This window comes from Eleutherodactylus coqui, chromosome 8 (genome assembly GCF_035609145.1).
Source record: "Eleutherodactylus coqui strain aEleCoq1 chromosome 8, aEleCoq1.hap1, whole genome shotgun sequence".
Classification (NCBI taxonomy): domain Eukaryota; kingdom Metazoa; phylum Chordata; class Amphibia; order Anura; family Eleutherodactylidae; genus Eleutherodactylus; species Eleutherodactylus coqui.
The window spans coordinates 18,927,512-18,953,714 of NC_089844.1; the positions used below are offsets into that span (position 1 = coordinate 18,927,512).

Here is a 26,203-nt window from a genome sequence, read left to right on the forward strand (position 1 = left end):
AATTAACTGATACATTGATCTACAATTTTCTTAACACCCCTACAGACCACCAGTAGAGAGGAGCGTCTGACCAGACTGTTAGGGGGTGTTGGTACTAGTGGATGTGTGAGGGCACACAAGGTGACCGGGCTCAGGACCCCCTACAGACCACCAGTAGAGAGGAGCGTCTGACCAGACTGTTAGGAGGTGTTGGGACCAGTGAATGAGGGCACACAAGGTGACCGGGTTCAGGACTCCCCCTACAGACCACCAGTAGAGAGGAATGTCTGATCAAACTGTTAGGAGGTGTTGGGACCAGCGGGTGTGTGAGGGTACACAAGGTGACCGGGCTCAAGGCCCCCGACAGACCACCAGTAGAGAAGAATGTCTGACCAGACTGTTAGGAGGTGCGAGGGCACAAAAGGTGACCGGGCTCAGGACGCCCCCTACAGACCACCAGGAGAGGGGACCATCTGACCAGACTGTTAGGAGGTGTTGGGAGCAGTGGATCTGTGAGGGCACACAAGGTGACCGGGCTCACGACGCTCCCTACAGATCACCAGTATGGAGGAGCATCTGACCAGACTGTTAGGGGGTGTTGGGACCAGTAGATGGGGCACACAAGGTGACCGGGCTCAGGACGCCCCCTACAGACCACCAGTAGAGAGGAGCATCTGACCAGACTGTTAGGGGGTGTTGGGACCAGTGGATGGGGTACACAAGGTGACTGGGCTCAGGACGCCCCCAACAGACCACCAGTAGAGAGGAGCGTCTGACCAGACTGTTAGGAGGTGTTGGGACCAGTGGAGATGTGAGGGCACAAAAGGTGACCGGGCTCAGGACCCCCGACATACCACCAGTAGAGAGCAGCGTCTGACCAGAGTGTTAGGGGGTGTTGGGACCAGTGGATGGGGCACACAAGGTGACCGGGCTCAGGACCCCCTACAAACTACCAGTAGAGAGGAGTGTCTGACCAAACTGTGAGGAGGTGTTGGGACCAGTGGATGAAGACACACAAGGTGACCGGGCTCAGGACCCTCCAACAGACCACCAGTAGAGAAGAGCATCTGACCAGACTGTTAGGAGGTGTTGGGAGCAGTGGATGTGTGAGGGCACACAAGGTGACTGGGCTCAGGACGCCCCCTACAGACCACCAGTAGGGAGGAGCATCTGACCAGACTGTTAGGGGGTGTTGGGACCAGTGGATGGGGCACACAAGGTGACTGGGCTCAGGACCCCCTACAGACCACCAGGAGAGAGGACCGTCTGACCAGACTGTTAGGAGGTGTTGGGAGCAGTGGATCTGTTAGGGCACACAAGGTGACTGGGCTCAGGACGCCCCCTACAGACCACCAGTAGGGAGGAGCATCTGACCAGACTGTTAGGGGGTGTTGGGACCAGTGGATGGGGCACACAAGGTGACCGGGCTCAGGACCCCCTACAAACTACCAGTAGAGAGGAGTGTCTGACCAAACTGTGAGGAGGTGTTGGGACCAGTGGATGAAGACACACAAGGTGACCGGGCTCAGGACCCTCCAACAGACCACCAGTAGAGAAGAGCATCTGACAGACTGTTAGGAGCTGTAGGGACTAGTGGATGTGTGAGAGCACACAAGGTGACCGGGCTCAGGACCCCCTACAGACCACCAGGAGAGAGGACCGTCTGACCAGACTGTTAGGAGGTGTTGGGAGCAGTGGATCTGTTAGGGCACACAAGGTGACTGGGCTCAGGACGCCCCCTACAGACCACCAGTAGGGAGGAGCATCTGACCAGACTGTTAGGGGGTGTTGGGACTAGTGGATGGGGCACACAAGGTGACCAGGCTCAGGACCCCCTACAGACCACCAGTAGAGAGGAGCATCTGATCGTCCAACAAGCACCAGCAGCTCCAACTGTTCTGTTGTCCGCCATCCATAGACAGGGGGCGCCATTGTTACACCCCTGTGTCTGTCGGAATCATTTCCAGGTACTTGGCTGAAGGACATTTGGTTTCATGGTGTCCATTACATGCCCGGCCTTTGACACCCACCATCGCCTCCGTCTGCAGGGATGTCATGAACGACAAAACTGGACACTAAGGAGTAGAACTGGGTTGTCTACAGAATGACCTTCAGCATCAGAATCGGAGGAGCAGGAGGAGCGCTGTCAGAGCGCCACAGTATATACGGCTGAAGGCCAATTAGGGACTGAGGCCTTCTGGAATCTGAGCGGCCTGGAATTTAGCAGCGGCCTGACAAGTGATGTGACAGGGAGAACTCATGGGATGCAGGACAAACCACAGCCACAGTTATCTGTAGGCCCTGGCCTGGTACCGTACTCATTCACTTTCTGTCTCTACCGGTCTACACTCACATGCAGAGAAAACACGCTGAAGAACTTCTGGGGATGTAGAATCCTGCAAACACTAGACCATCCTTTCAGCCTCCTCCATTCCGTGCCTGTGGGTTGAAGGTACCCACAGACAGCTGCCTTGTACTCCTCTCACTAGCACCAAAAAATCTAGAACTCAACTGACTTGCACACACCTTGCAAACACACATCCTGTTTCCCTGAAAATAAGACAGTGTCTTATATTAATTTTTGCGTGAAAAGATTTAACTTTTTTACATGCATAGCTGCCTGGACCCTTTTTAAATTGACTTTTTTAATTAACTGTAGGCAGGGCTTAATTTTGGAGGAGGGCTTATATTTCAAGCATCCTCAAAAATCCTGAAAAATCATTTTGTATCCTCAAAAATCCTGGAAAATCAGGCTAGGTCTTATTTTCAGAGAAACATGGTATATCTCACAAGGTCACATGACAAACAAACAGATACATTTAGGAAAATTCTCTAAAAGTAAAACCGTTTTTGTTGCCCAGAACAGCCAATCACAGAGCTGCTTTCATTTATCAAGAGCAGAACACAAAATGAAAGCTGCGTTATGATTGGTTGCTAGGGGCAACAAAGACAGTTTTACTTTTAAGCAGTTTCATAAATGTCCCCCATAAAGCGGGAAGATACAAATGGTGGATGCAACTCCTACAGAGCCGGAGCTCCTTAACTGGTCACGTGTGATACTGCCTGCTGAGCTGCTGTATCTAAGCCTGTCCTGTGTGATACTGCCTGCTCAGCTGCTGTATCTAAGGCTGCCTGCACACGAACGGATTTGCATTGCGGAATCTGCTGATGGCGTACGCACCGCGGATCCGCAGCAAACGCCGTTCATAGCATGCTATGGGATTCAGATTCCGCTGCGGGCGCCGACCCAATTGTGTGCCCGACCCATTGATTTCAGCGCTTTCACTTTCACTATCGGGATTCTCGCCTGCTAATTGTACAGGTCCATAAGGTCGGCAGGACTTATCTCCCTCGCTGCGGGCCTGAGTCTAAACGGCCGAAGGAAAAAATAACGCATTCGTGCGCAGCTTTGTTTTTTATGCCAATGTATTGGCTTCTTTAAGGGCTCTTTCACACGGACGTAGGCGTTTCTACGTGTGCCCGCCGGCGCCATAAAACATGTGAAAGGGGGCACAAATCTAACATTTGTGCACCCGTTCAGACGGCATGGGCCCGGGGCATATACGCCGAGGCCGCAATGCTGTTGCCTCCTGTAATGGAAAATATTTGATTATGTTATATGAATTTAAAACTGCGCAATGACAGACACCATCGAATATGCCAGAAGAGCAACTTCACAAACTGGGTTGTGTAACTATACTGAGGAACATGTCTAGATGAGATAAGAATATCAAGGAGCTTCCACATGTGGCTCAAGGGGCCCTACCAGAAATATCAAGATACTAAGGGGGGGGGGGGGGGGGGGACGCTTCACACTAAGGATAGAGAATAATGTAAAGTAATCATGAACTGGATGTATATGGGTGTCCCCCTTTACCTTCTGTATCCCCCTATTATCTGTAGTATGTAAGCTCGTTGGAGCAGGACCCGCACCCCTATTGTTTCCATCAGCTGATTACTATGTAACCGCGGTTCTGTAATGTTTGTCCTTTTGTCTTTCTGTATCCCCCTGTCTATGTAAGCGCTGCGGAATATGTTGGCGCTATACAAATACAGATTATTATTATTATTATTACATGTATGCCTGTATGCCTGTATGTATATAGATATATGTATATAAGTGATATTTGAAATATTACGCCACAGAATCATCCTGTAATGTATTGCACAGATCGCGTAACCATATTCTTAGCTAAGACATATGGTGAGATAAGATAAGAACTTTGAGCTACTTGGGCCTCTCAGCACTTCCTCAAGAGGTTATTCACTGCTGACTTGGAAGTTTCTGGAAGGTATGCAAATGAAGAATTAAAATGTATCCAGTGAATGCCATGTAATGTCTGAGAAGTAACTGTAGTAGACATGATAATTAGTTAGTATAAAATGTCTATTGATTTGTATAAACCAAATGTATTATGCTATTGTAATGACTTTTAACTTTGTGGCGATTAATGGCCACACAATTTCATCATGGTAGCTGCTGGACAATGACATGGTGAAAGATGTGTGGTATAATGTTAGCTGAAAATATATATAAGTTGCACAAGCAGCCTCTAAGAGTTAAAGGTCATAGTGTTATATATATACCTGTATTCAATATTGAGTGTTTTCCCAGTCCCTCCCCATCCCCCACACAGAATCTTCTTCAACAAAGAGATATCTACTTTCAGTTTCAGGTTTGGCCACATGTTATTAAGACAAAGGCTCCTACTTGAGAGAGGTGGGGAGAGGGGGAGGTGGGGAATTCTATATAACCCAGCGAATAAGAATATATATATGTTACTGATGTAATCTGTTAAACGCCCATAAGGGGCAGGTGTTATGTCTTTCAATAAAAGGGCCTGTCTGGATGTTTCTCCCAGAAGAGCCATTTTGGACATGAGACTGATACCTTGTGTTTGACCTGGTCAGTCTGCGCATACTGCTTCTACACAATTAGGAAGCTACATAATACCCTGAAGCCTGCTGGAGAAAACCATAATCCAGCACATAACCAATCAGAGTTCGGATTGAGAACTGTGCAAAGAACTATGATATTTCTTGGATTAATGAGATGTAGCCAATGGACACGAAGAAGGGTTAAGTTGACCTATGAGAAATGTTGGATTGGAAACTAACCAATAAACTGCATAGTTAATTGTCCAATGATGCTGCGACACCCCTATGTTGGGGGGGGGGGCTATAAATAAAAAGCCCAACTTCTATTTGTTGGGAATTCTTTGATGAATCCATAACTGTGGGGGCTCTGTCATTTAATTCCTCCATCATATGACGTACTGAACTCTGGGTGTGGCAGCCCTACTGCACGGGTCACCTAGACTTTAGTCACACGGTCCACTCTGCTGTCCCTCAGCAGGCTGACGCCGTAGCATGGGTCATATGACGTCATTCACAAGGTACACTCCGCTTTCCCTAGACGGCCATATATTTTTGCCATAACACCTCCCCTTCGCCGGCTCACCTCCCCTCTCCTTCCCTCTGGCTGTTTGCAATTGGAGTGGGCAGGGTGGGGGCGGAGCTAAGTACCTGCCCCTCCCTGCCATTGTCTGCAGCCAGCAATGGTAGGTAGCAGAGTGGGGCGGATCTTAGCTCCGCCCCCTGCCTGCCCCTCCCATTGCAAACAGCTGGAGGGGAGGAGAGAGGAGGAGAGAAGGGGGAGGGAGTTGGGCAGTCACACTGCTAAACTCCTCCCACCCCCCTTCTCTGCCTGCTGTCATTGGCTCCTGTAGGAGTCTATGGCAGCAGCCGACGTATTCTGGGCACAAAGATAGTTCCAGGACTATCTTTGCTGCCCGGCGTAAAAGCGCCCGGCGCTATATTTGCCGGCCGGGCGCTTTTACGCCGCGGGAATACGCCTGTGTGATCTGATGCATTGGAATCCAATGCATCAGATCGTAGTGTATATCGGACGGCCGTGAAAACGGCGGCTAATATACGCTAGTGTGAATAAAACCCCATATGTGATATTACCAGATTGTGCGCCCCCCTTAGAGGGACGCTGCGCACCATGGTCTTTAAACATTTTTAACAACCTTGAGTTCTAATAAAATTTATTATTTATGTTCCTGTGTCTTGTGTGTTGGAGTCTGTGGTTTGGTGTAACCAGATTATTAGCTAGTATCACACATGAGAGGCTTAGATACACCAAATTATGAGCTAGTATCACATGTGATAGTCTTAGATACACCAGATTATTAGTATCACACATGAGAGGCTTAGATACACCAGATTATGAGCTAGTATTACATATTACAGGCTTAGATACACCATATTATGAGCTATTACCACACATAATAGTCTTAGATACTCCAGATTACGAGCTGGTATCACACGAGAGGTTTAGATACACCCTATTATGAGCTAATAACACACGAGAGAGGTTTAGATGCTCCAGATTATTAGTATTACACATGATAGTCTTAGATACACCATATTATGAGCTAGTATCACATATGATAGTCTTAGATACACCAGATTATTAGTATCACACATGAGAGGCTTAGATACACCAGATTATGAGCTAGTATCACATATGATAGTCTTAGATACACCAGATTATTAGTATCACAGATAAGAGGCTTAGATACACCAGATTATGAGCTAGTATTACACATTACAGGCTTAGATACACCATATTATGAGCTATTACCACACATAATAGTCTTAGATACTCCAGATTACGAGCTGGTATCACACGAGAGGCTTAGATACACCCTATTATGAGCTAGTATCACACGAGAGAGGTTTAGATGCTCCAGATTATTAGTATTACACATGATAGTTTTAGATACGCCATATTATGAGCTAGTATCACACATGATAGTTTTAGATACACCAGATTATTAGTATCACACATGAAAGGCTTGGATACACCCGATTATGAGCTAGTATCACATATGATAGTCTTAGAAACACCAGATTAGTAGTATCACATATGGTAGTCTTAGATACACCATATTATGAGCTAGTATCACACATGATAGTTTTAGATACACCAGATTATTAGTATCACACATGAGAGGCTTGGATACACCCGATTATGAGCTAGTATCACACATGAGAGGCTTAGATACACCATATTATGAGCTATTACCACACATAATAGTCTTAGATACTCCAGATTACGAGCTAGTATCACACATGATAGTTTTAGATACACCAGATTATTAGTATCACACATGAGAGGCTTAGATACACCCGATTATGAGCTAGTATCACACGAGAGAGGTTTAGATGCTCCAGATTATTAGTATCACACATGATAGTTTCAGACACTACATATTACGAGCTAGTATCACACGAGAGGCTTAGATACACCATATTATGAGCTAGTATCACACATGATAGTCTTAGATACACTAGATTATTAGTATCACACATGAGAGGCTTAGATACACCATATTATTAGTATCACACATGATAGTCTTAGATACACCAGATTATTAGTATCACACATGAGAGGTAGATACACCATATTATGAGCTAGTATCACACATGAGAGGCTTAGATACACCAGATTATTAGTATCACACATGAGAGGCTTAGATACACCAGATTATGAGCTAGTATCACACATGATAGTCTTAGATACACCATAGTATGAGCTAGTATCACACATGATAGTCTTAGATACACCACATTATTAGTATCACACATGATAGTCTTAGATACACCACATTCTTAGTATCACACATGAGAGGTAGATACACCAGATTATTAGTATCACACATGAGAGGTAGATACAGCTCTCAGCAGCACACTATCCCTGCAGGCTCCTCTCTTGTCTGCGTCGGGGAGGGAGGCGGGGAGCAGGACGGAGCCATCACTACCGCAGCACGGGGAATCCCAGCTCAGTGCCTCCGGAGATCACCGGGACCCCCGAACATCCCAGAGATCACCGGGACCCCCGAACATCCCAGAGATCACCGGGACCCCCGAACATCCCAGAGATCACCGGGACCCCCGAACATCCCAGAGATCACCGGGACCCCCGAACATCCCAGAGATCATCGGGACCCCCGAACATCCCAGAGATCACCGGGACCCCCGAACATCCCAGAGATCACAGGGACCCCCGAACATCCCAGAGATCATCGGGACCCCCGAACATCCCAGAGATCATCGGGACCCCCGAACATCCCAGAGATCACAGGGACCCCCGAACATCCCAGAGATCATCGGGACCCCCGAACATCCCAGAGATCAGCGGGACCCCCGAGTACCGTAGAGATAATCGGGACCCCCGAGCACCGCAGGTACGGGGCCACACACCGGAGCAGCAGATGCAGCAGAGCCGGTCCGTCCTCGCGTCGTGTAGCGGCGGTCAGCCGGTCCGCAGTCTGATGGCCGCCAGTAAGTTCGGCAAGTGCTACATTCAGCTCCGCTCCATCCGTGAGTTTGCAGTCAGTGATCGCGGCGCTCCCCGTCTGCCGGCCGGCGGGATGGGCGGCATTTGTGCCAGATAGTGGAATCATCTCCTTAAGAAAATAACCATTTCTTTTTCCCCCCTTTTCAGTTTTTCTCCCCACTTCGTTACATTTCTGCTGTCCGCGGGAACCATATAATGTGTCATCAGATGCTTTGGAGAACTCTTGGGAATTTCTAAATGGGGGAAGTGGGAAAAAAAACACAATTTTCCTTTTTTTTGGATGGCGGGTTGTTTTCACGTTGCGGTAATAATGGCGTCTCGTTATTCTGCCGGTCGGTGTGATTACAGCCATACCAAATTAATGTTGTCCTTTAAGAAAAAAAAATGAGCCTTCTCCGCCATCTTCCAATCCCGTAATCTTTTTGTTTCGCGGTCAGTGAAGCCGGCTGGGGTCACTTTTTGAGGGGCGATGTCGTTTTCATTTGTATCATTTTGGGGTACATATGACTTTTTGATTGCTTTTTATTAAGATTTTTCGTGGAGACGGGGCGACCAAAAGAGCGCAGTTCTGCCGTCACACATTTCTTCTGATGATGGTCGCCCTGCCGGGTTAATAATGGGATGTTTTGATAGATTGTTCTGTTACGGATGCAGCGATATTCAATTATGTATATTTTTGAGGTAACGACTGGGCGGAGGGGGTTACTTAAACTTTTAATATTTTTTTTCAATTTACTAAAAATTAAAATGTTTTATGCTTCTTATTTTTAGTTTGTTTAGTCCCCATAAGGAAGTTGTAACCTCGTGATCGTTTGACCGCTGATATCCTGCAGCATTTCCGTTTTGCTACATATTTCATTTCTGCGGGCATTCTATTTACGGGAACTTGTTATCACTTTCAAAGTAATTAACCCCTTAATGACGCCTCCCCCCCTTTTTTTGTTTTTTCCTCCCCCCTTTCAAACAATCATAACTCTTATCTTCTCCTCGGCGTCGCTGACTGAGGGTTATATGAGTTGTATTTTTCAGGGGTGATATTTAATGTATCTTATAATGTACTGAAACATTTCTAAGTGGAGTAAAATGGAAGAAAAATGCATCTGCCCCATCTTTGGGGGGAAGTATTGTTTTTATGACATACAAACTACAGCAAAAGTGACATGATAACTTTATTCTGGGGGTCGATACAATTACAGCGATACAAGTTTTGTATAGTTTTTTTGTGCTACTTTTAAAAAAACAAAACCTTTTCTGCCGCCATAACTTTTTTGTTTTTCTGTCAATATAGTTGTGTGGGGACTCGGTTTTTGCGGGACGTCCTGTAGTTTCGAATGAAACCATTTTAGAGATCATGTGACTCTCTGATTGCTTTTTATTACATTTTTCTTGGAGAGGTGGTGACCAATAGACTTCCATGGAAAAGTGTTAGGAACATGCTCTGTGACCTGTGCATGGAGGGGGAGGAGGTAAGCTGTTACCATCTTATATAGACTTCAATGAGAGAGTGTTGTGGGTATTCTCTGTGACCTGTGCAGGAAGGGGAGGATGAGAACTTTGACCATCACCTGTAGACTTCTCTTGGAGAGTGTTGTGGGCATGCTCCGTGGAGTGTAGGGAGGGGAGGAGGTGAGTTGTGACATCACCTATTGTGAATGTGGCCCCTGTGTTATCTATATATAGATGTCACCTTCCATTGTAGTCCTGCCTGCGATGATAATGAAATGACGACTGAGAAATTTTCTCTACAGAACAGAAAGCGTCAGACTACTATTAGGCTCTGTGGTCAGTGTGCAGGGAGGTGGGAGAAGGTGAGCTGTGACTTTCACATATTGTGAATGGTGGATCCTGTGTTACCTATATATAGGTGTCATTGTAACCCTGTCTGTGATAATAATGGGATGACAGCTGAAAAGTCGTTACAAGGTCAGTATGAAAACTGCAAGATTTTTTTTAAATATACTGACATGGAAAATGAAGGCAAACTTCGACAAAAAATGTAAAAAAATTCTATCAGAAATTGACTAAAATTGTAGTGCCAGTCTAGACCTGCACATAGCAATTTCTACTGCGAGGAAAGCCCAAGCTGCGCACCTCTTAATAAATATGGTACATTTCACTGCAATGATGTTCAGTTTATGGAACCAGACCTTTAATTAATCGGCCCCATTGTCCGCACCTGTCTGTATGAAAGATGGAAAGTAAGTCAGTTTTGCAAATCTGATGGCGATGATAATGATCTATAAAGCAGAGAAGTGATAAAGTCCACGGCGCAGATGACAGTGATAATAAATCTTCTTACTGTGGAGCATTGTCCCGGCTCATCTCCTCCCTGCCACTGCTTTGCATGGAGAAGTGGTGGTAGGGGGAGATGAGATGTCTAGTGTCATATGGATCGTACATCTACTGTGAAGAAGGTACCGTTATGTGTTGGGTGAGTTTTTAGGCTTTTTTTTAATAGTTTTGGGATGGAGTAGCAGAATGGAGCGCGCCTCTATCTCCTGAATATAGAGAGAACAGGGAACACTTTCTTCGAGAACAGTCATGTTAGCATAACATTCACCGTGGCATCAATCTAGCCGCCAATGCTGGGATGTGAGTCCAGCTCCCACTACAGGACCCTCATGTCACCCTCATAGAGTCTGCGTGTAAAAGGTTGGTCAGTAGCCTGCTGGAGGTCATTCTGTAGAATCCTAGCAGCGCTCCTCCTGATCCTTCGGTCCTGATGGTGGAAGACATTCTGTGGGTCTCCAGCAGCTCTTCTCCTGTTCCACCAGTCCTGATGGTGTAGGTTATTCTGTAGGTCTCCAGCAGCGCTCCTGTTGCTCCTTCGGTCCTGATGGTGGAGGTCATTCTGTAGGCCTCTGGCCACACTCCTCCTGCTCCTTTGGTGCTGATGGTGGAGGTCACTCTGTAGGGCTATGGCAGCGCTTCTCCTGCTCCTTTGGTCCTGATGGTGTAGGTTTTTCTGTAGGGCTCTGGCAGCGCTCCTCCTGTTCCACCGGTCCTGATGGTGAAGGGTATTCTGTAGATCTCCGGCAGTTCTCCTCTCGTTCCTTGGGTCCTGATAATGGAGGGTATTCTGTATGTCTTCGGCAGCGCTCCTTCTGTTCCACCGTTCCTGATGGTGGAGGTCACTCTGTAGGGCTCTGGCAGCACTCTTCCTGTTTCTTCAACCCTGATGCTGGAGGGTATTTTGTAGGTCTTTGGGCAGCGCTCCTCCTGTTCTACCGGTCCCAATGATGGAAGTTATTCTGTAGGGCTCTGGCAGCGCTCTTCCTGTTTCTCTGGTCCTGATGGTGGAGGTCATTCTGTAGGGCTCTGGCAGCGCTCCTTCTGTTTTATCAGTCCTTATGGTGGAGAGTATTCTGTAGGGCTTTGGAAGCACTCTTCCTGTTGTACTGGTCCTGATGGTGGAGGTCATTCTCTAGGTCTCTGACAGCACTCCTCCTGTTCCTCTGGTCCTGATGGTGGAGGTCATTCTCTAGGTCTCTGACAGCACTCCTCCTGTTCCTCTGGTCCTGATGCTGGAGGTCATTCTGTTGGGCTCTGACAGCGCTCCTCCTGTTCCTCTGGTCCTGATGGTGGAGGGTATTGTGTGGGGCTTTGGCAGCGCTCTTCCTGTTGTACTGGTCCTGATGGTGGAGGTCATTCTCTAGGTCTCTGACAGCACTCCTCCTGTTCCTCTGGTCCTGATGGTGGAGGTCATTCTCTAGGTCTCTGACAGCACTCCTCCTGTTCCTCTGGTCCTGATGCTGGAGGTCATTCTGTTGGGCTCTGACAGCGCTCCTCCTGTTCCTCTGGTCCTGATGGTGGAGGGTATTGTGTGGGGCTTTGGCAGCGCTCTTCCTGTTCTACCAGTCCTGATGATGGAGGTCATTCTGTAGGGCTCTGGCAGCGCTCCTTCTGTTTTATCAGTCCTTATGATGGAGAGTATTCTGTAGGGCTTTGGAAGTACTCTTCCTGTTGTACTGGTCCTGATGGTGGAGGTCATTCTCTAGGTCTCTGACAGCACTCCTCCTGTTCCTCTGGTCCTAATGCTGGAGGTCATTCTGTTGGGCTCTGACAGCGCTCCTCCTGTTCCTCCAGTCCTGAAGCTGGAACTCAGTCCGTAGGGCTCTGGCAGCGCTCCTCTTGTTCTACCGATCCTCCTGTTATACCGTTCCCGCTCTTTGGCTGATTTTTTTTTATCCCCTTTCGTTATTTGCTGCGCATTTTCCCGCCCGGCCGCTCGCTGACATGTTTATTGTCTTCCTTTACAAATAATAATTCAGTTTGCAAAAAGGTTCACATAAGAAGCGGCATTCTTACTTACCTTTCCAGTGACTGTGCGCCATTTTCTGCATGTTATCAGATTTGGCTGCACCTTTCCATACCTTAGAATTTGTACATACATACCTCTTATATTACACCCCATTACTCGTAGCTGACCCCGCAGCTCAGCAGATAGTATCACACATGATAGGGTTAGATACACCTGCTCAGCAGACAGTACGACACACGATAGGGTTAGATACACCTGCTCAGCAGATAGTATCACACATGATAGGGTTAGATACACCTGCTCAGCAGACAGTATCACACATGATAGGGTTAGATACACCTGCTCAGCAGACAGTACGACACATGATAGGGTTAGATACACCTGCTCAGCAGATAGTATCACACATGATAGGGTTAGATACACCTGCTCAGCAGATAGTATCACACATGATAGGGTTAGATACACCTGCTCAGCAGACAGTACGACACACAATAGGGTTAGATACACCTGCTCAGCAGATAGTATCACACATGATAGGGTTAGATACACCTGCTCAGCAGACAGTACGACACACAATAGGGTTAGATACACCTGCTCAGCAGATAGTATTACACATGATAGGGTTAGATACACCTGCTCAGCAGACAGTACGACACACAATAGGGTTAGATACACCTGCTCAGCAGACAGTATCACATATGACAGGATTAGATACACGGCGTAGCAGATGGGATACCGCAGGATAGGCTTAGATACACCTATTCATTAGACAGAATCACATGGCGGTTTAGATACCGCAGCACAGCAGAAAGTGTCATACATGACAGGATAGGATCCCGTGGCATAGTAGGCAGCATCGTATGTGATCGGCTTACACCGGCGATCTTCACGCATTATAAGACACACAGAAATCACATGTGAAAATTACCCGTTATTTACATGCGCCATTTTCTCTCGCAGTGATGCTGCGATATAGAGAAGTCGCAGGATATCCTATATTTGGGTGATATTGACCATTTATTCCTATGGAAAAAAAACAAATATCACATTGCATCCGCCATGTGTTTTTCTCGCAAATCGCATTGCAGTTGCAGTAAACATCACAGTTTCTCGGACCCATATCACGCTTGCCTGTGTAAATCCGGCCGTAGGTACTCCAGCTTAGTAGCTCTTGTCCACTAAGAGCTTCACCCGACCGTGTTTGCGCAGGTATTTGCACGCGCAAAATCTGGGCATGCTAAACAGGAGAATAGAACCCATTGATTTCAATGTGCTCGCCCCGATAAGCGGATTTTGTGCGCACAGGAAAAAGTAGGACCTGCTCTATTTTCCTGCATTTTGTGTGGCAAAAGTCCCATAGAAGTCTATGGGTGGGGCAACAATACGCAAAAGAAAGGGTGTGACGCTGCGTAAAATGCAGGGAGAAGAAGACATCTGGACCTTATTAGGCTTAAATAGCCACTAAATCCACGGACAGGGTGTGAAAAGTACAGTACTATGTGCTGGCACACAGATTGTGTACCTCTTCAAACCTTGTTCATGCGCAAATACGCTGTGCTGCGGTGAGCATTTTTGCGCATAGGCTCATGTGAAGCCGCCCCTAGGGCCTCATGTCCACGGGCAAATTCGGTTTTAAAATCCGCAGCGTTTCTCCCGCACGCGGATCCGCGCCCCATACGGATGCATTAGACAGGTAGTTAAATACCTGCGGGTGTCATTTTTCCCTGCAGGTGCGGGTCCCGCGTGCAGGAAAAAATCCGGAAATGCTCCATTCTATTGAAGCCTATGGAAGCCGTCCGGATCCGCAGGAGACCTGCGTCTGAATCAAACTCAGCTGTTTCGGGCGATGCGTGTCTTCCTTCCTTCGTGGCCCGGCAGATGTGCCTGGCGCTTGTACGCGGCACGCAGCCGGCGTGCCGAGCTCATCCGCCGGGCCCAAGAAAGAAGATCCGGCCGTGAAGAAGGGAAGACACGCACGGCCCGCAGCAGGTGAGTTTATTCTGATTTTCAGCCCTTATGTCCGCGGGGCAGGAGGGACGTAGCGGGCCTGATTTTCCCCGTGGACATGAGGCCTAAGGGCCCTTTTACACGATAAATCGTTCAGTATTAATGCCCATGCCCTGAATGAACGACCAACGAGTCGTGGTTAGCTTCTGCATGCACAGACTGAATGCTGGACCGCCCCGTGTATGCAGGCTCATTCACTAATGAATGGCTGCCTGGTGGTGGTGAGTGGAGCTGCGCCGTTCCGCCTCCAATTCACATGTGAACGATCGTGTAAAAGCGCAGGAACAATTATTGCTGGGACGACCTGTTGGGTATCTGCGCCGGACATGTTGTTCCTTGTAAATGGGCCTTATCGATTGTTTTATCATGACGGTCCTTAGCATGACACAATGGGGGATGAATGCCCTGTTGTTTCCAGGCCACAAAACCCCTCAGGATCAGCAGCTACAGCATGTGGTGTATGTGGGATATGGCCGCATGTACAGGGTGGACAACCGAGAAGTAGGCTGGCAGCACTCTTATGAACGCTGTCTGAAAGAAAACTGTCCTTGTTGCCCCTAGCAACCAATCACAGCGCAGCTTTCATTTTACCTCAGCAGTTTATCAGATGAAAGTTGCGCTGTGATTGGTTGCTAGGGGCAACAAGGATTGTCTATCTGACAGTGTTTATAAGAGTTCACCATGGCCACCCTGTACTGTACACCACCTAGAGATGTTATCAGCGGGGATCCATTAGTCAGGAACACTATCCACCTCAGCATTAACGGGTTGCGGCTTTGTGGGGAGCCATGAACCCCGTTCCCTAGTGATGGACTGTGCTGTCCACGTGGACCAGACAGAAGTCATTTTATGGCTTTCTGCTCACTAATCACCATTTACGAGGTTGTAGCATCTACCTGCGGATACACCTGGGCGCCCGTGCTCACCAATTACCATTTCCGCTTACTGTTTGCTGATTATAACAATATAACTGAACGCTTCTCCACGGCGGCCATAAAGGCTCCCTGCACGGATGTTTGTGCATTTGGTCTCCAACGCCCCCATTAAGAAGGGAGAATCTGGTAGCCTTTTTATGGCTGCGAGCCGTTCCCTGACCATAAAGCCAAGTGGTTGCTATAGTTTGAGGGAAGTCATTTGTGACCAGGAGACTCGTGAAGTCAGTGAGGAGAAGCAGATTTACCCCGACGCTGCATGACTGCAGGCCGCCATCACCCATCATCATACCATATAACGTCTGCAAAACGTGACCTGCAAGCAGGGTGGGTGACGGGTGATCGGGGGGCTCAGTCATGAGGTTACAGGAGACGCACGTATCTACAGGAAAATCACATTTACTTCCATTCGATATACACCGATCAGCGAATTGGTCGAACTGTCGAATAATGTGTGGGTCCCTCTCTGACTCCACAAGACCCCCGTGGGATCTCTACAAGATGTTAACAGATCCTGTAAAGCTGCTTTTAGACAGAACGCTCATTCAAAAAAATCATTCAAACAAGTGAAAGTGAGCAATTCGGCTGCGCGGTGATTTCGTCGGTGATTTCGTTCGTCTGTATCTGCCTGTCTAAACAGGCGGCACGAGAGCGAACGAGCCTGCGGTGACGTCAGTAGCTCGCCCAAACGAGAATCGGCTCGTCCTAAACGTGTAGCCTCCACGAATCAAGCGTGTTTCTCCCGGTCAGATGGGATCTGGGAGGTGAAGTCATCGCCTTCATCTTGTTGCCATGTTCCTGAATAGTTCTTGTAGTGCAGCGGGCGCTGCCATCAGGGAAACCCACTGCCATGTAGGGGGTACTTGTCTGTACAGTGTTAGGTAGGTGGTACATGTCACATCTATGTAATGCCAGGACCCAGGTACCCAAGACAACATTCCACTGCCTCAGCCGGCTTGTCTTCTTCTAGTGCCACCTTTTCCCTAGGTAAGTGACGCACACGTACCCTACCGTCCACATGATGCCAGAACACAAGTACCCAACAGAACATTGCCCACCACACTGCCCTAAATGGCTTATCTTCTTCCCATCCTGGTGCCACCTTTCCTCAGGTAGCTAACACACCCAGCCGTCCACATGTTGGACAACGTGATTCATTAGACCAGGCCGTCTTCTTCCATTGTCCCTGGTCCGGTTCTAACGCCCAGGTGCCCACCGTAGGCACTTACAGCAGTGAACAGCGGTCACATGTTCTCTCTGACCGGTCTCTTGGTACGCTGTCCCCAAACACAGCATGCTGCGATGCCCGGTGGGATTTGACAACTTTCCATAAGCACCAGTAGGGACTTTATCAGTAATTTGTCCTACAGTCGCTCTTCTGTGACATCGGACCAGACGGGTGTTCATCACCCTACACACATCAGAGGGTCTTGGGCATCCATCGCCTTATGGCTGGTCACCACTTGTCCTTACTTGACCACTATTGGTAGGTACTAACTACCACATACCGGCAGCACCCCCTTGACAGGCGCCATTGGCACTAGCTAATCATGTTATTTACTTCACCTATTAGTGGGCTGGTTGGTGTATATACACATATAAAGCCATATTTAAAGCTCATACTGCCCAAGGCACGAAGACTGACTATGCCCCCCATTTAGTTAATATCCTGTAGATTTTCTTTACAATGACTACATAAAAACATCTTTAGCCCAATGCACAAATGACAACATGTCAACGATATTGGGCCATACTGTGCATACGTAATACCGCAACACCCAATGTCCAGAACAAAAGTAATAGTGGTGTAAAATGCAATATACTACTCTATAATGGCCAATGTCCAGTCTATAAATAATAGCACCAAATGGTGCTCAAATAATAGTGCCATAGAATGTGCCAAGAATTTTGTCGCAATGGAGGAGGGGCTCAAGATCAAGCACCCAGATGCATAATCATAGACACAACGCCATCATAAAAGTGTCCGCCACAGCGAGCCCAAATGGTCCAACCACATGTCCTGAACTAGTGCAGTAATATTATGGTAACAGGGCTCATGGGGTCCGGCAGGGGTAACCTTGTTTGGAAGCGGGCTTCTTGCTTTTGGGTTAATCACTTACATATCGGTCTCTGCTGATGATTTATTATATGACCTTTATGTGAAACAATGTTACAGTGCAGATAAAGGGGCTGCGCAGATATTTGGTACAGTGTGTGGTGGCTTCATAGTCGGACACTGACTGCCAGCACTTCTAGAGAATGGTAGTTTTTCCCCATCGTTCTGCACTCAATACTCCATAATGATAACGCGACTACAGAATGTTAGAAATGTTTTACTTTTTTTTTTTTTTATGAAAAACTACCATTTTGCAGTGACATAAGTATTCACACCCTGTATTCAGTACTTGTTGAAGCACCTTTCGCAGTGATTCCAGCCTTCAGTCTTTTCAGGTATGATGCCACAAGGTTTGCACACCTGGATTTAGGGATTTTCTGTCCTCTGCTAGGTTGGATGGGGGCCGTCTGTGGACAGCCATTGTCAGGTCTCTCTAGTGATGTTCGATTGGGTACAAGTCAGGGCTCTGGCCGGGCCACTCAAGGACATTCATGGAGTTGTCCCTAAGGCTTTCCGGTTTTGCTTAGGGTCTGTGTGCTTAGCATTGTTGTCTTGTTGGAAGGTGACCCTTCTGCCCCGTCTGAGGACCGTTGCGCTCTGGATCATGGTTTTTATTAACCCCTTAGTGACCAAGTCTGTTTGCGCCTTAATGACCAGGCCAAATTTTGTAAATCTGACATGTCACATTAACATGGAATAACTCCGTAAAGGTTTTGCATATCCAAGTGATTCTGACAATGTTTTTTCGCCACCTATTGAACTTCATTTAGGCGGCAAAAAATAGACCAATAGAATTTGTGTATATTTATTAAAAGCGACAAAAATGGGAAAATGTTGAAAAAATCGTCATTTTTTTCATATTTCCAACTGCAATATCTCAAATATGTGCAAACATAATATAGAAATTTTTGATAAGATATAAATTTCCATCTGTTTACTTTATTCTGGAAGCACATTGGAAAAACTTTGTTTTTTTAAACCATTTAGGAGACATACAAATTTAACATTAACCCCTTCATGACATGGCCTATTTTGGCATTGAGGACCAAGCGATTTTTTGGTATTTTTCCATCTCCATTTTTCAAAAGCCATAACTTTTTTATTTTTCCATGGACGCGGCCGTATGAGGGCTTGTTTTTTGCGTGGCGAACTGTAGTTTTTATCGATGCCAATTTTGGGTACATAGACTATATTGTAAATTTTTTATTCTTTTTTTAATGATAGCAGAGAGAGAAAACGCATCAATTCTGCCATACATTTTTTTATTTTTTTTTTTACACCGTTAATCATGCAGCATAAATGAGACTTTCCATTTTTTCTGCAGACCGGTACGGTTACAACGATACCAAAATTCTAACATTTTTTTTAGGTTTTCCCACTTTTCTGCAATAAAAACCCTTTTTTTTGGAAATCTTTTTTCTATTCTAAATTGCTGCATTCAAAGTCACGTAACTTTTTTATTTTTTGATGTACAGAGCTCTATGAGGGCTTATTTTTTGCGAGACGAGCTGTAGATTTTATTGGTACCATTTTAGCGTAAATACGACTTTTTTGATCACTTTTATTGCGTTTTTAGTGAAGCAAAATGCTAAAAATGAGCATTTTGCCTCAGTTTTTTAGCTTTTTTTTTAGCGTTTTTTTCGGTGCACAGTCAAAAGCATGTGCAACTTATTGTACGCATCGTTATGGATGCGACAATACCAAATATGTGGGGTTTTATTTTTTTTTTACCTTTTTTTATGCTAATCTGAGAAAAAGCATAAAAAATGGTTTTTTTACTCTTTTTTTTACATTTTTTTTAATTCATTTTTTAAATCTTTCTTTTTTTTACACTGTTTGTGTCCCTCTGAGGGACTTTAATCACTGCCCTGATGATCGCTGTCATAAGGCATGGCAGAGCTACTGCTCTCCCATGCCTTATCGCTCATACAGCGATCTCAGGCATAGGCAATACAGGACGCCAGTGTCTGGCGTCCTGTTGCCATGGTGACAGGCCGGGCTCTCGCGATGACATCGCGAGTTCCGGCCGGAGACACAGAGGGAGCTGCGCTCCCGCTGTGAACTCTTCCCCTGCCGCGATCTACTTAGATCGCGGCAGGGAAGGGGTTAAAAGTGGCGGGCGCATCTCCGATGTCCCCCCGCTGCTGCAGCGAGACGCCGGCTGTGACTGACAGCCGGCTCCCGCTGCGGGATAGCGCCGGATCATATGTGATCCCGCGCTATCTCCAGGACGTAAGTTTACGCCCTGTTGCGGGAAGTACCCCGCTCCCAGGACGTAAACTTACGCCCTGCAGCGGGAATGGGTTAATAATAAACATTTTGAGGAACACTTTGTTTTCCTGCAGCAAGCCAAGATTGTAAAGGCTCATAGGTGTCAGAATGATAGATACCCCCACAAATTACCCCATTTTAAAAACTACACCCCTTAATGTATTCACTGAGGGGGTCAGGAGGATTTTGATCCCACAGTTTCTTTTCAGGAATTAATGCAATTTAGATGAGAAAAAAATAAAAATTTCATATTTTTGCAAATATGTAATTTTAAACACAGTATTTTTTTCTATAATGCACCCCAAAATAGATACCCCCATTTGACCTGTGTTTATAAACATACCCATTGTGGCCCTAATCTTCTGTCTGTATGCACAACAGGGCCCAAACTGAAAGGAGCAGCCGATTGTTTTTAGAACAGACATTTTGCTTGAAGGCGTTTTAAGCCCCATTGCCCACTTGTAGAGCCCTTGAGCGGCCAAAACTATAGAGAACCCCCACAAATTACCCCATTTTGGAAAGGAGACCCATTAACGAATTCATCTAGGGGTGTACTGCAAATTTTGACCCCACCATTTTTCAATGAATCAAAGCAGAAGGAAAAAATTACGATTTTTGTTTTTTTGGCAATTGTCATTTTAAAAATAGTTTTTTTTGTACAGCATATAAGACTTTCACCCCAAAATGGATCCCCCCGTTTGTCCTGTGTTCAGAGACATACCCATTGTGGCCCCAATCTTCTGTCTGGGGCCCAGACTGAACGGCACATCAAACTTTAACTTTCGTTTAATTTTTACGTGATCGCCATTATCCATGGATAATGGCAATCACGTGACCAAGGAACACTCACCGCGGCCTCCCTTGACATCTCCAAGCTCTCGGCTACCTTTAGTAGCCAGGAGCAAGGAGATTTTAAATTTCCCCTTGCCCTCCCCAGCTTCTGCGCTTACGTCCACCATTTTAGTGATGGGCGCATGTGCCAAAGCTGGGGAAAGGTCCACGGATAAGGAATCTGTCGGGGGACATTACTGGTGGCCTTAATTGAATAATTTCACCTCCCCTCACGGATCGGATCCGTGACGGGAGGTGAAACTTTATCTATTTTTTACTTTTACGTGATCACCGTTATACATTGGATAACGACGATCACGTGACTGGAAACCGCGTACTGCGGCCCCCAATGAAATCTCCAGGCTCTTGGCTACATTTAGTAGCCAGGTGCGGGGAGATTTTAAATTACCCCTGCAATCTGCGGCTTTTGCCCCTGCGTCCGCCATTTTGGCGACGGACGCATGCACAGAAGCTGGGGTAAGGTCTGCGGATAAATCCAGGGGCCTTAGGTACCTAATTTCATCTCCCCTTACGGATATGATCCATGAGGGGAGATGAAACAAACTTTTTTCTTTTTTTTTTACCCTTTTTTAAACTTTTACATGATCGCTGTTATCCATTGCATAGCAGCGATCATGTAACCAGGAACCGCATACAGCGGCTCCCGGTGACAGCTCCCTGCTCTCGGCTACTCATACTAGCCGGGAGCAGGGAGTTTTTAAATTTCCCGGGCCTCCCGGCCCTCTGCACATGCGCGTGACGTAATGCGTCTGGCGCGCACGCGCAGACGCCGGCGGCAGGTCCGGGAAGGACTAGGAAGACGCCGGACAGTGTGGAGTTCGGGGGGGTGAGTACTCTCAGCTCCCCTTATGGATCCGATCCGTAAGAGGAGCTGAAACTTTCATTTTTTTAAAATTGTCCATAAACTTTAACGCGATCGCCAGTATCCTGTGGATACCAGCGATCGCGTAACCGGGAGTGGGGCCCCGCACCCGGGATGACAGCTCCATGCTGTCGGCTACCTCCGGTAACTGACAGCATGGAGCTGTCACGTTCAGAGCCTGCAGGGCTTTCATTCCCAGAGGATGCATGTTTTTACATCCTCTGGAAATGAAGCCCAGCAGGCCAGGACGTAAAAAGGCAATGGGCTGGTCACTAAGGGGTTAAGAATATCCCTGTACTTTGCTCCATCGTTCCCCAGCATGATGCTACCACCACCAGGCTGCACTGTAGGGATGGTATTGGGTAGGTGATGAGCGGCGCCTGGTTTCTTTCCAGACAGAACACTAAGGAATGAGGTTGGAAAGTTCCATCTTGGTTTCATCAGAGCAGAGAATCTTGTTTTTTGCAGTCTGAGGGTCCTTTAAATGCTTTTTGGTAAACTCCAGGAAGCTTTCATGTCTCTTACTAAGGAGAGGCTTCTTTCTGGCTGCTCTACCATAAGGCACAGATTGGTGGAGGCTGCAGTGATGGTTGACCTTCTTGAAGTTTCTCCTATTTGCACACAGGATCTTTGGAGCTCAGCCAGAGTGACCATTGGGTTCGTGCTCTCCTCTCTCACCAAGACCCTTCTCCCCAATCACTTAGTTTGGGGTTCAGCAGCTCTAGGAAGAGTCCTGGTTGTTCCAAACTTCTTCCCTGTAAGAATTATGGAGGCTGCTGGGCTCCTGGGAACTTCCAGTGCAGCAGAAATGTTTTTGTAGCCTCCGGATCTGTGCGTTTACACAATCCTCTCAGCTCTACAGGCAGTTCTTACCTCCTTGTGGCTTGGGTTTGGCTCTGATATCCATTGTGAGCTGTGAGACCTCATATATATAGGGAGTAGAGATGAGCGAGATGATCTCTCTCTCTCTCTCTCTTAACAAAATGCAAAAAAGTGAAAGGGTGTGAAAACTTTCCGGAACCGCTGTACTTGTTACCCACCAATACAACAATGTATCCAAAGATATTCACTGAAGAGATTCCACCATTACATGTTGACTCAATGTCCTTTATCTTCTTCCTTACAGTGCATCCATTGGAAATCTCCATCGCTGTCACCTCCTTCCTGATCCCTTAGGAGAATGTTCTCAGAGTCTCATTTAAGGACATGTCATAGTCGCTGACTGTACGGGGGATGGAGTTAGATTCACCTCAGAAGAATGTGTCAGATAGTGAAAATGAAAACCAAGAGAGGCTCATTATCCTGCTGTCTTGGCCCCTCTCGGCCTTCATCATCTTCTCCAACCTTTTCATCATCATTGGAATCGTCTTCAACAAAAAGTTGCACAACACAGCCAATTACTTCTTCCTCAGCCTACTGTTTGCAGACTTCTTCACCGGTGTTCTCCTGCCCTGTATCCCTCGGATGAAGTTTAACAAGAACCTGGGATATTATGGATGTTTTCTTGCCTTCATATCTCCTAATTTCTTCTTTCTATCATTCTTGGCCAACTTGTTGATGGTGCACTACGAGAAATACTTGTGCATCATGTATCCTTTGCGCTATCGGGGACTTTGGGTGCACCGTTGTGCCGCGCTCTCTTTGGTCTTGGTGTGGACTTTTCCCCTAGTTTTTTCCTGTTTTCCCTTGCTGGGCTGGAATAATTGGAAAAACAACGACACATGCTCCTATGAGCAGGTGTTCCCACATGCTTATATATACTTAGAGACGTATGGGGTGGTCATCCCATCTATCTTGGCCATGAGCTTCATCAGCATCAAACTGCTTTCAGTGGCCAGGAAGCAACTGAAGGAAATCAAGAAGCTCCACCGCTCGGTGCAGCGAAACGGGGTGACGGAGATGGAGCACCAAATGGACTTGAGATATGCCAAATGTATTGCGGTCTTCTCCTTGACGTTTATCATCTGTTGGGTTCCTTACATCGCTCTTCTTCAGGTCTCAGTGCTGGTCATAGAGAAATATAAGATCAGTTTATGGGTTGTCCTGACGCTGACATGTGTGGGAAGCGGCAGTGCTGCCGTCATCCCCGTTATTCTGGGATTAAGTCACCGGCAATATACCAAACTTTGGAGGAACCTGTACAAAAAATATTGCCAGTTCTGCTGCAAGCCCAGACAGAATGCAACAAGTCACCGCCAAGATACGCAGAGCAAGGAAGAGGCGCCGGAATGTGAATTAACTGCAGTTTAATTACGATTCATCACTATACAAGACTTCGCAAGTGGGACTTGTTTCTAGTGCTAGGCACTGGCAATGGTTTATTTAATAGTGCGGTTCCAATAATCGTTGTCACTAAACCTTTATGGGACAATATTTGGTTATCATTAAACTAACCTTTAAGATAGTTGTAAATGATAGAATTGTGGATTTCGTTACTTCGCTGCTTCCAACACACAAAATATTGATGGATCTGCATATAAGTGGTGGGGGTCCTTCGGTATTCAGCTAGGCACACAAGCATCTCAGTCCCATTAAAGGGAATTGAAACGAGTTGCAGCCCCAGACACTGATGCACCAATGTGCCTGTATACCCATTAAAGGGATTGTGCCAAGTTATAAAGTTATCTCCAATCTACAGGATAGAGGATAACTTTATGATCGAAGAAGGTGCCACTGCTGGGACCCCCACTGATCCCAAAAACGGGGGTCTGTTTGGTCTCCAAGTTAATGAACCAGTGGTCATGCAGATACGCCAGCGCTCGATTCGATTCAATGACAGCACTAGAGATTACCAAATAAAAACTCTTTGGCAATCTCAGGGGCTGTCATTGAAGTGATGGTCTGTGCAATCTCCATTCACTCAGGGACTGATTGGAACCCTGTTCTTGAGATCGTTGGTTGATGCCAGTGGTCTGACTCCTACCGATTATAAAGTTATTCTCTATCCTGTTAATAAGGGATAAGTTTATAACTTGGCACAATCCCTTTAGGGAGCTGATTTCTGAGGAGGTCCCAGGAGTCAGACCCCCCACTGATTACAAATCGATGGTCTATCCTGAGGAGAAACTCTTTAAGATCAATGGGGTTATGATGGAAAGTCGACATTCTTTCAGTTATTGTATGGATCTTGCACCTTACTAAACATCTTGGCCTGTTCCTTCTCTAAACCAACAGTGGTCTCAGCTTGCAGCCAATCCCCTAACCCCTCAGATGGCATATTCTAAATGGTCTTAAAAACGTATCAACAAATAACTAAAAGTAGAAAATCCCTTGAAATGACTGCATGAAATGTTTACTGTATCCTTAATGAGATATTAATCTGCATATTTAAAGTGGTTGCCCAGCTGTAAATTATTGATGGCCCATCTTAAGAATATGCCATAGATAGTAGATCAGAAAGAGTCCACCACCTATCAGCTGTTTGTTGGGCCAATGTGCTTGGCAAGCTGATTTCTGCAGGAAGGAGACAGCTCTGTTTCCTCTGCAGTGGCCAGGCTTGGTATTACAGGCAAAGTCTATATTTGAAGTGAATGGCCTACAATACCAAGCCTGGCCACTGCAGCAGGTATGAAGCTGTTTCCTGCAGAAATTAGCTCAGTGCATAAACACAATGCCCCGGCAAACAGCTAATTAGAGAGGATCCCTTGCCAACCTACTGTTGATGGCTTACCGTGAGGATAGGCCTTCAATATTTTACAACTGGACAACCCTTTTAAAGGGAACTGGTCACATTGAGCAATGTCTTCAAATTAGATAGATTTGTCATAGTTAGTATAATTTCTTCTACCAAGTAGCCCTCCAAAGTGCCAAATAGTGGGCTGAAGAGAAAGCACTTTGTAGCTCAGTGCAGCCTTAGGATGTTTCACATGAAGAGAGGGAGAGAAGAGGTGGATAGAACCCAGTGAAGTCAAGAGAGCTGAAAAAAATTGTACATGTGTGGACCGATATATACAAAGGAGGCGCCAACCAGATGGATCCACCAACGGTGGTCAAGTGGAATGTGTGAAGAACAAAAACCTGGTATTAAGACTCTGCTCTCCAATGAATGCCATAAGACGGTGGGATAACCAACTTATGAAAGCAATTAAAACCAGCAGATACGTGTTTCGGGGTTAGCCCCTTCATCAGTAAAGTTCTGGGTAGAACTAGTTTACAGAACATAATAATTTAAATCATTGCATTGCCAGATTAGGAGAAGACAATGCAGGAAAAGGACAGAAACATAATTAAAAAAAAAAAATTATTTACACCTGTATGGGTCCTAGGTAGAGATGAGCGAGCACGCTCGTTTAAGGCAGATACTTGAGCGAGCATTGGTCTTCTCAAGTAACTGATCACTCGTCCGAGCAAATGCGGGGGGGGGGGGGGGTGACGGCGAGCGGCGGGGGAGAGTGAGAGAAATCTGAACAGCAAATCTGAGTCGGAGATATGTGCGGCCGTTCCCCAAGCCCCCCTCCAACCTCTTGTGTAGAAGGGCCTCTCCAAAACCAATCAATCTCTTTAAAAGGAACCGATCATCAGAACTTTGCATGTAGCTATTGAATGCAGTACAGGC

General features: G+C 46.5%; 1 protein-coding gene across 2 annotated transcripts; it reads left to right on the forward strand.

Moving 5' to 3' along the window:
- Positions 1 to 7,806: 7,806 nt before the first annotated feature.
- Positions 7,807 to 25,990, forward strand: GPBAR1 (G protein-coupled bile acid receptor 1). 2 transcript variants are annotated; one of them, XM_066575241.1, is made up of 2 exons: positions 7,807 to 8,234; positions 22,775 to 25,990. In XM_066575241.1, exon 2 carries the CDS (start codon positions 22,882 to 22,884, stop codon positions 23,896 to 23,898), a length of 1,017 nt encoding a protein of 338 aa, XP_066431338.1. In that variant the 5' UTR covers positions 7,807 to 8,234; positions 22,775 to 22,881; the 3' UTR covers positions 23,899 to 25,990. The 2 variants fall into 2 exon arrangements, with proteins under 2 accessions (XP_066431338.1, XP_066431339.1); XM_066575242.1 differs by lacking the exon at positions 7,807 to 8,234 and adding an exon at positions 8,284 to 8,331.
- Positions 25,991 to 26,203: the final 213 nt, after the last annotated feature.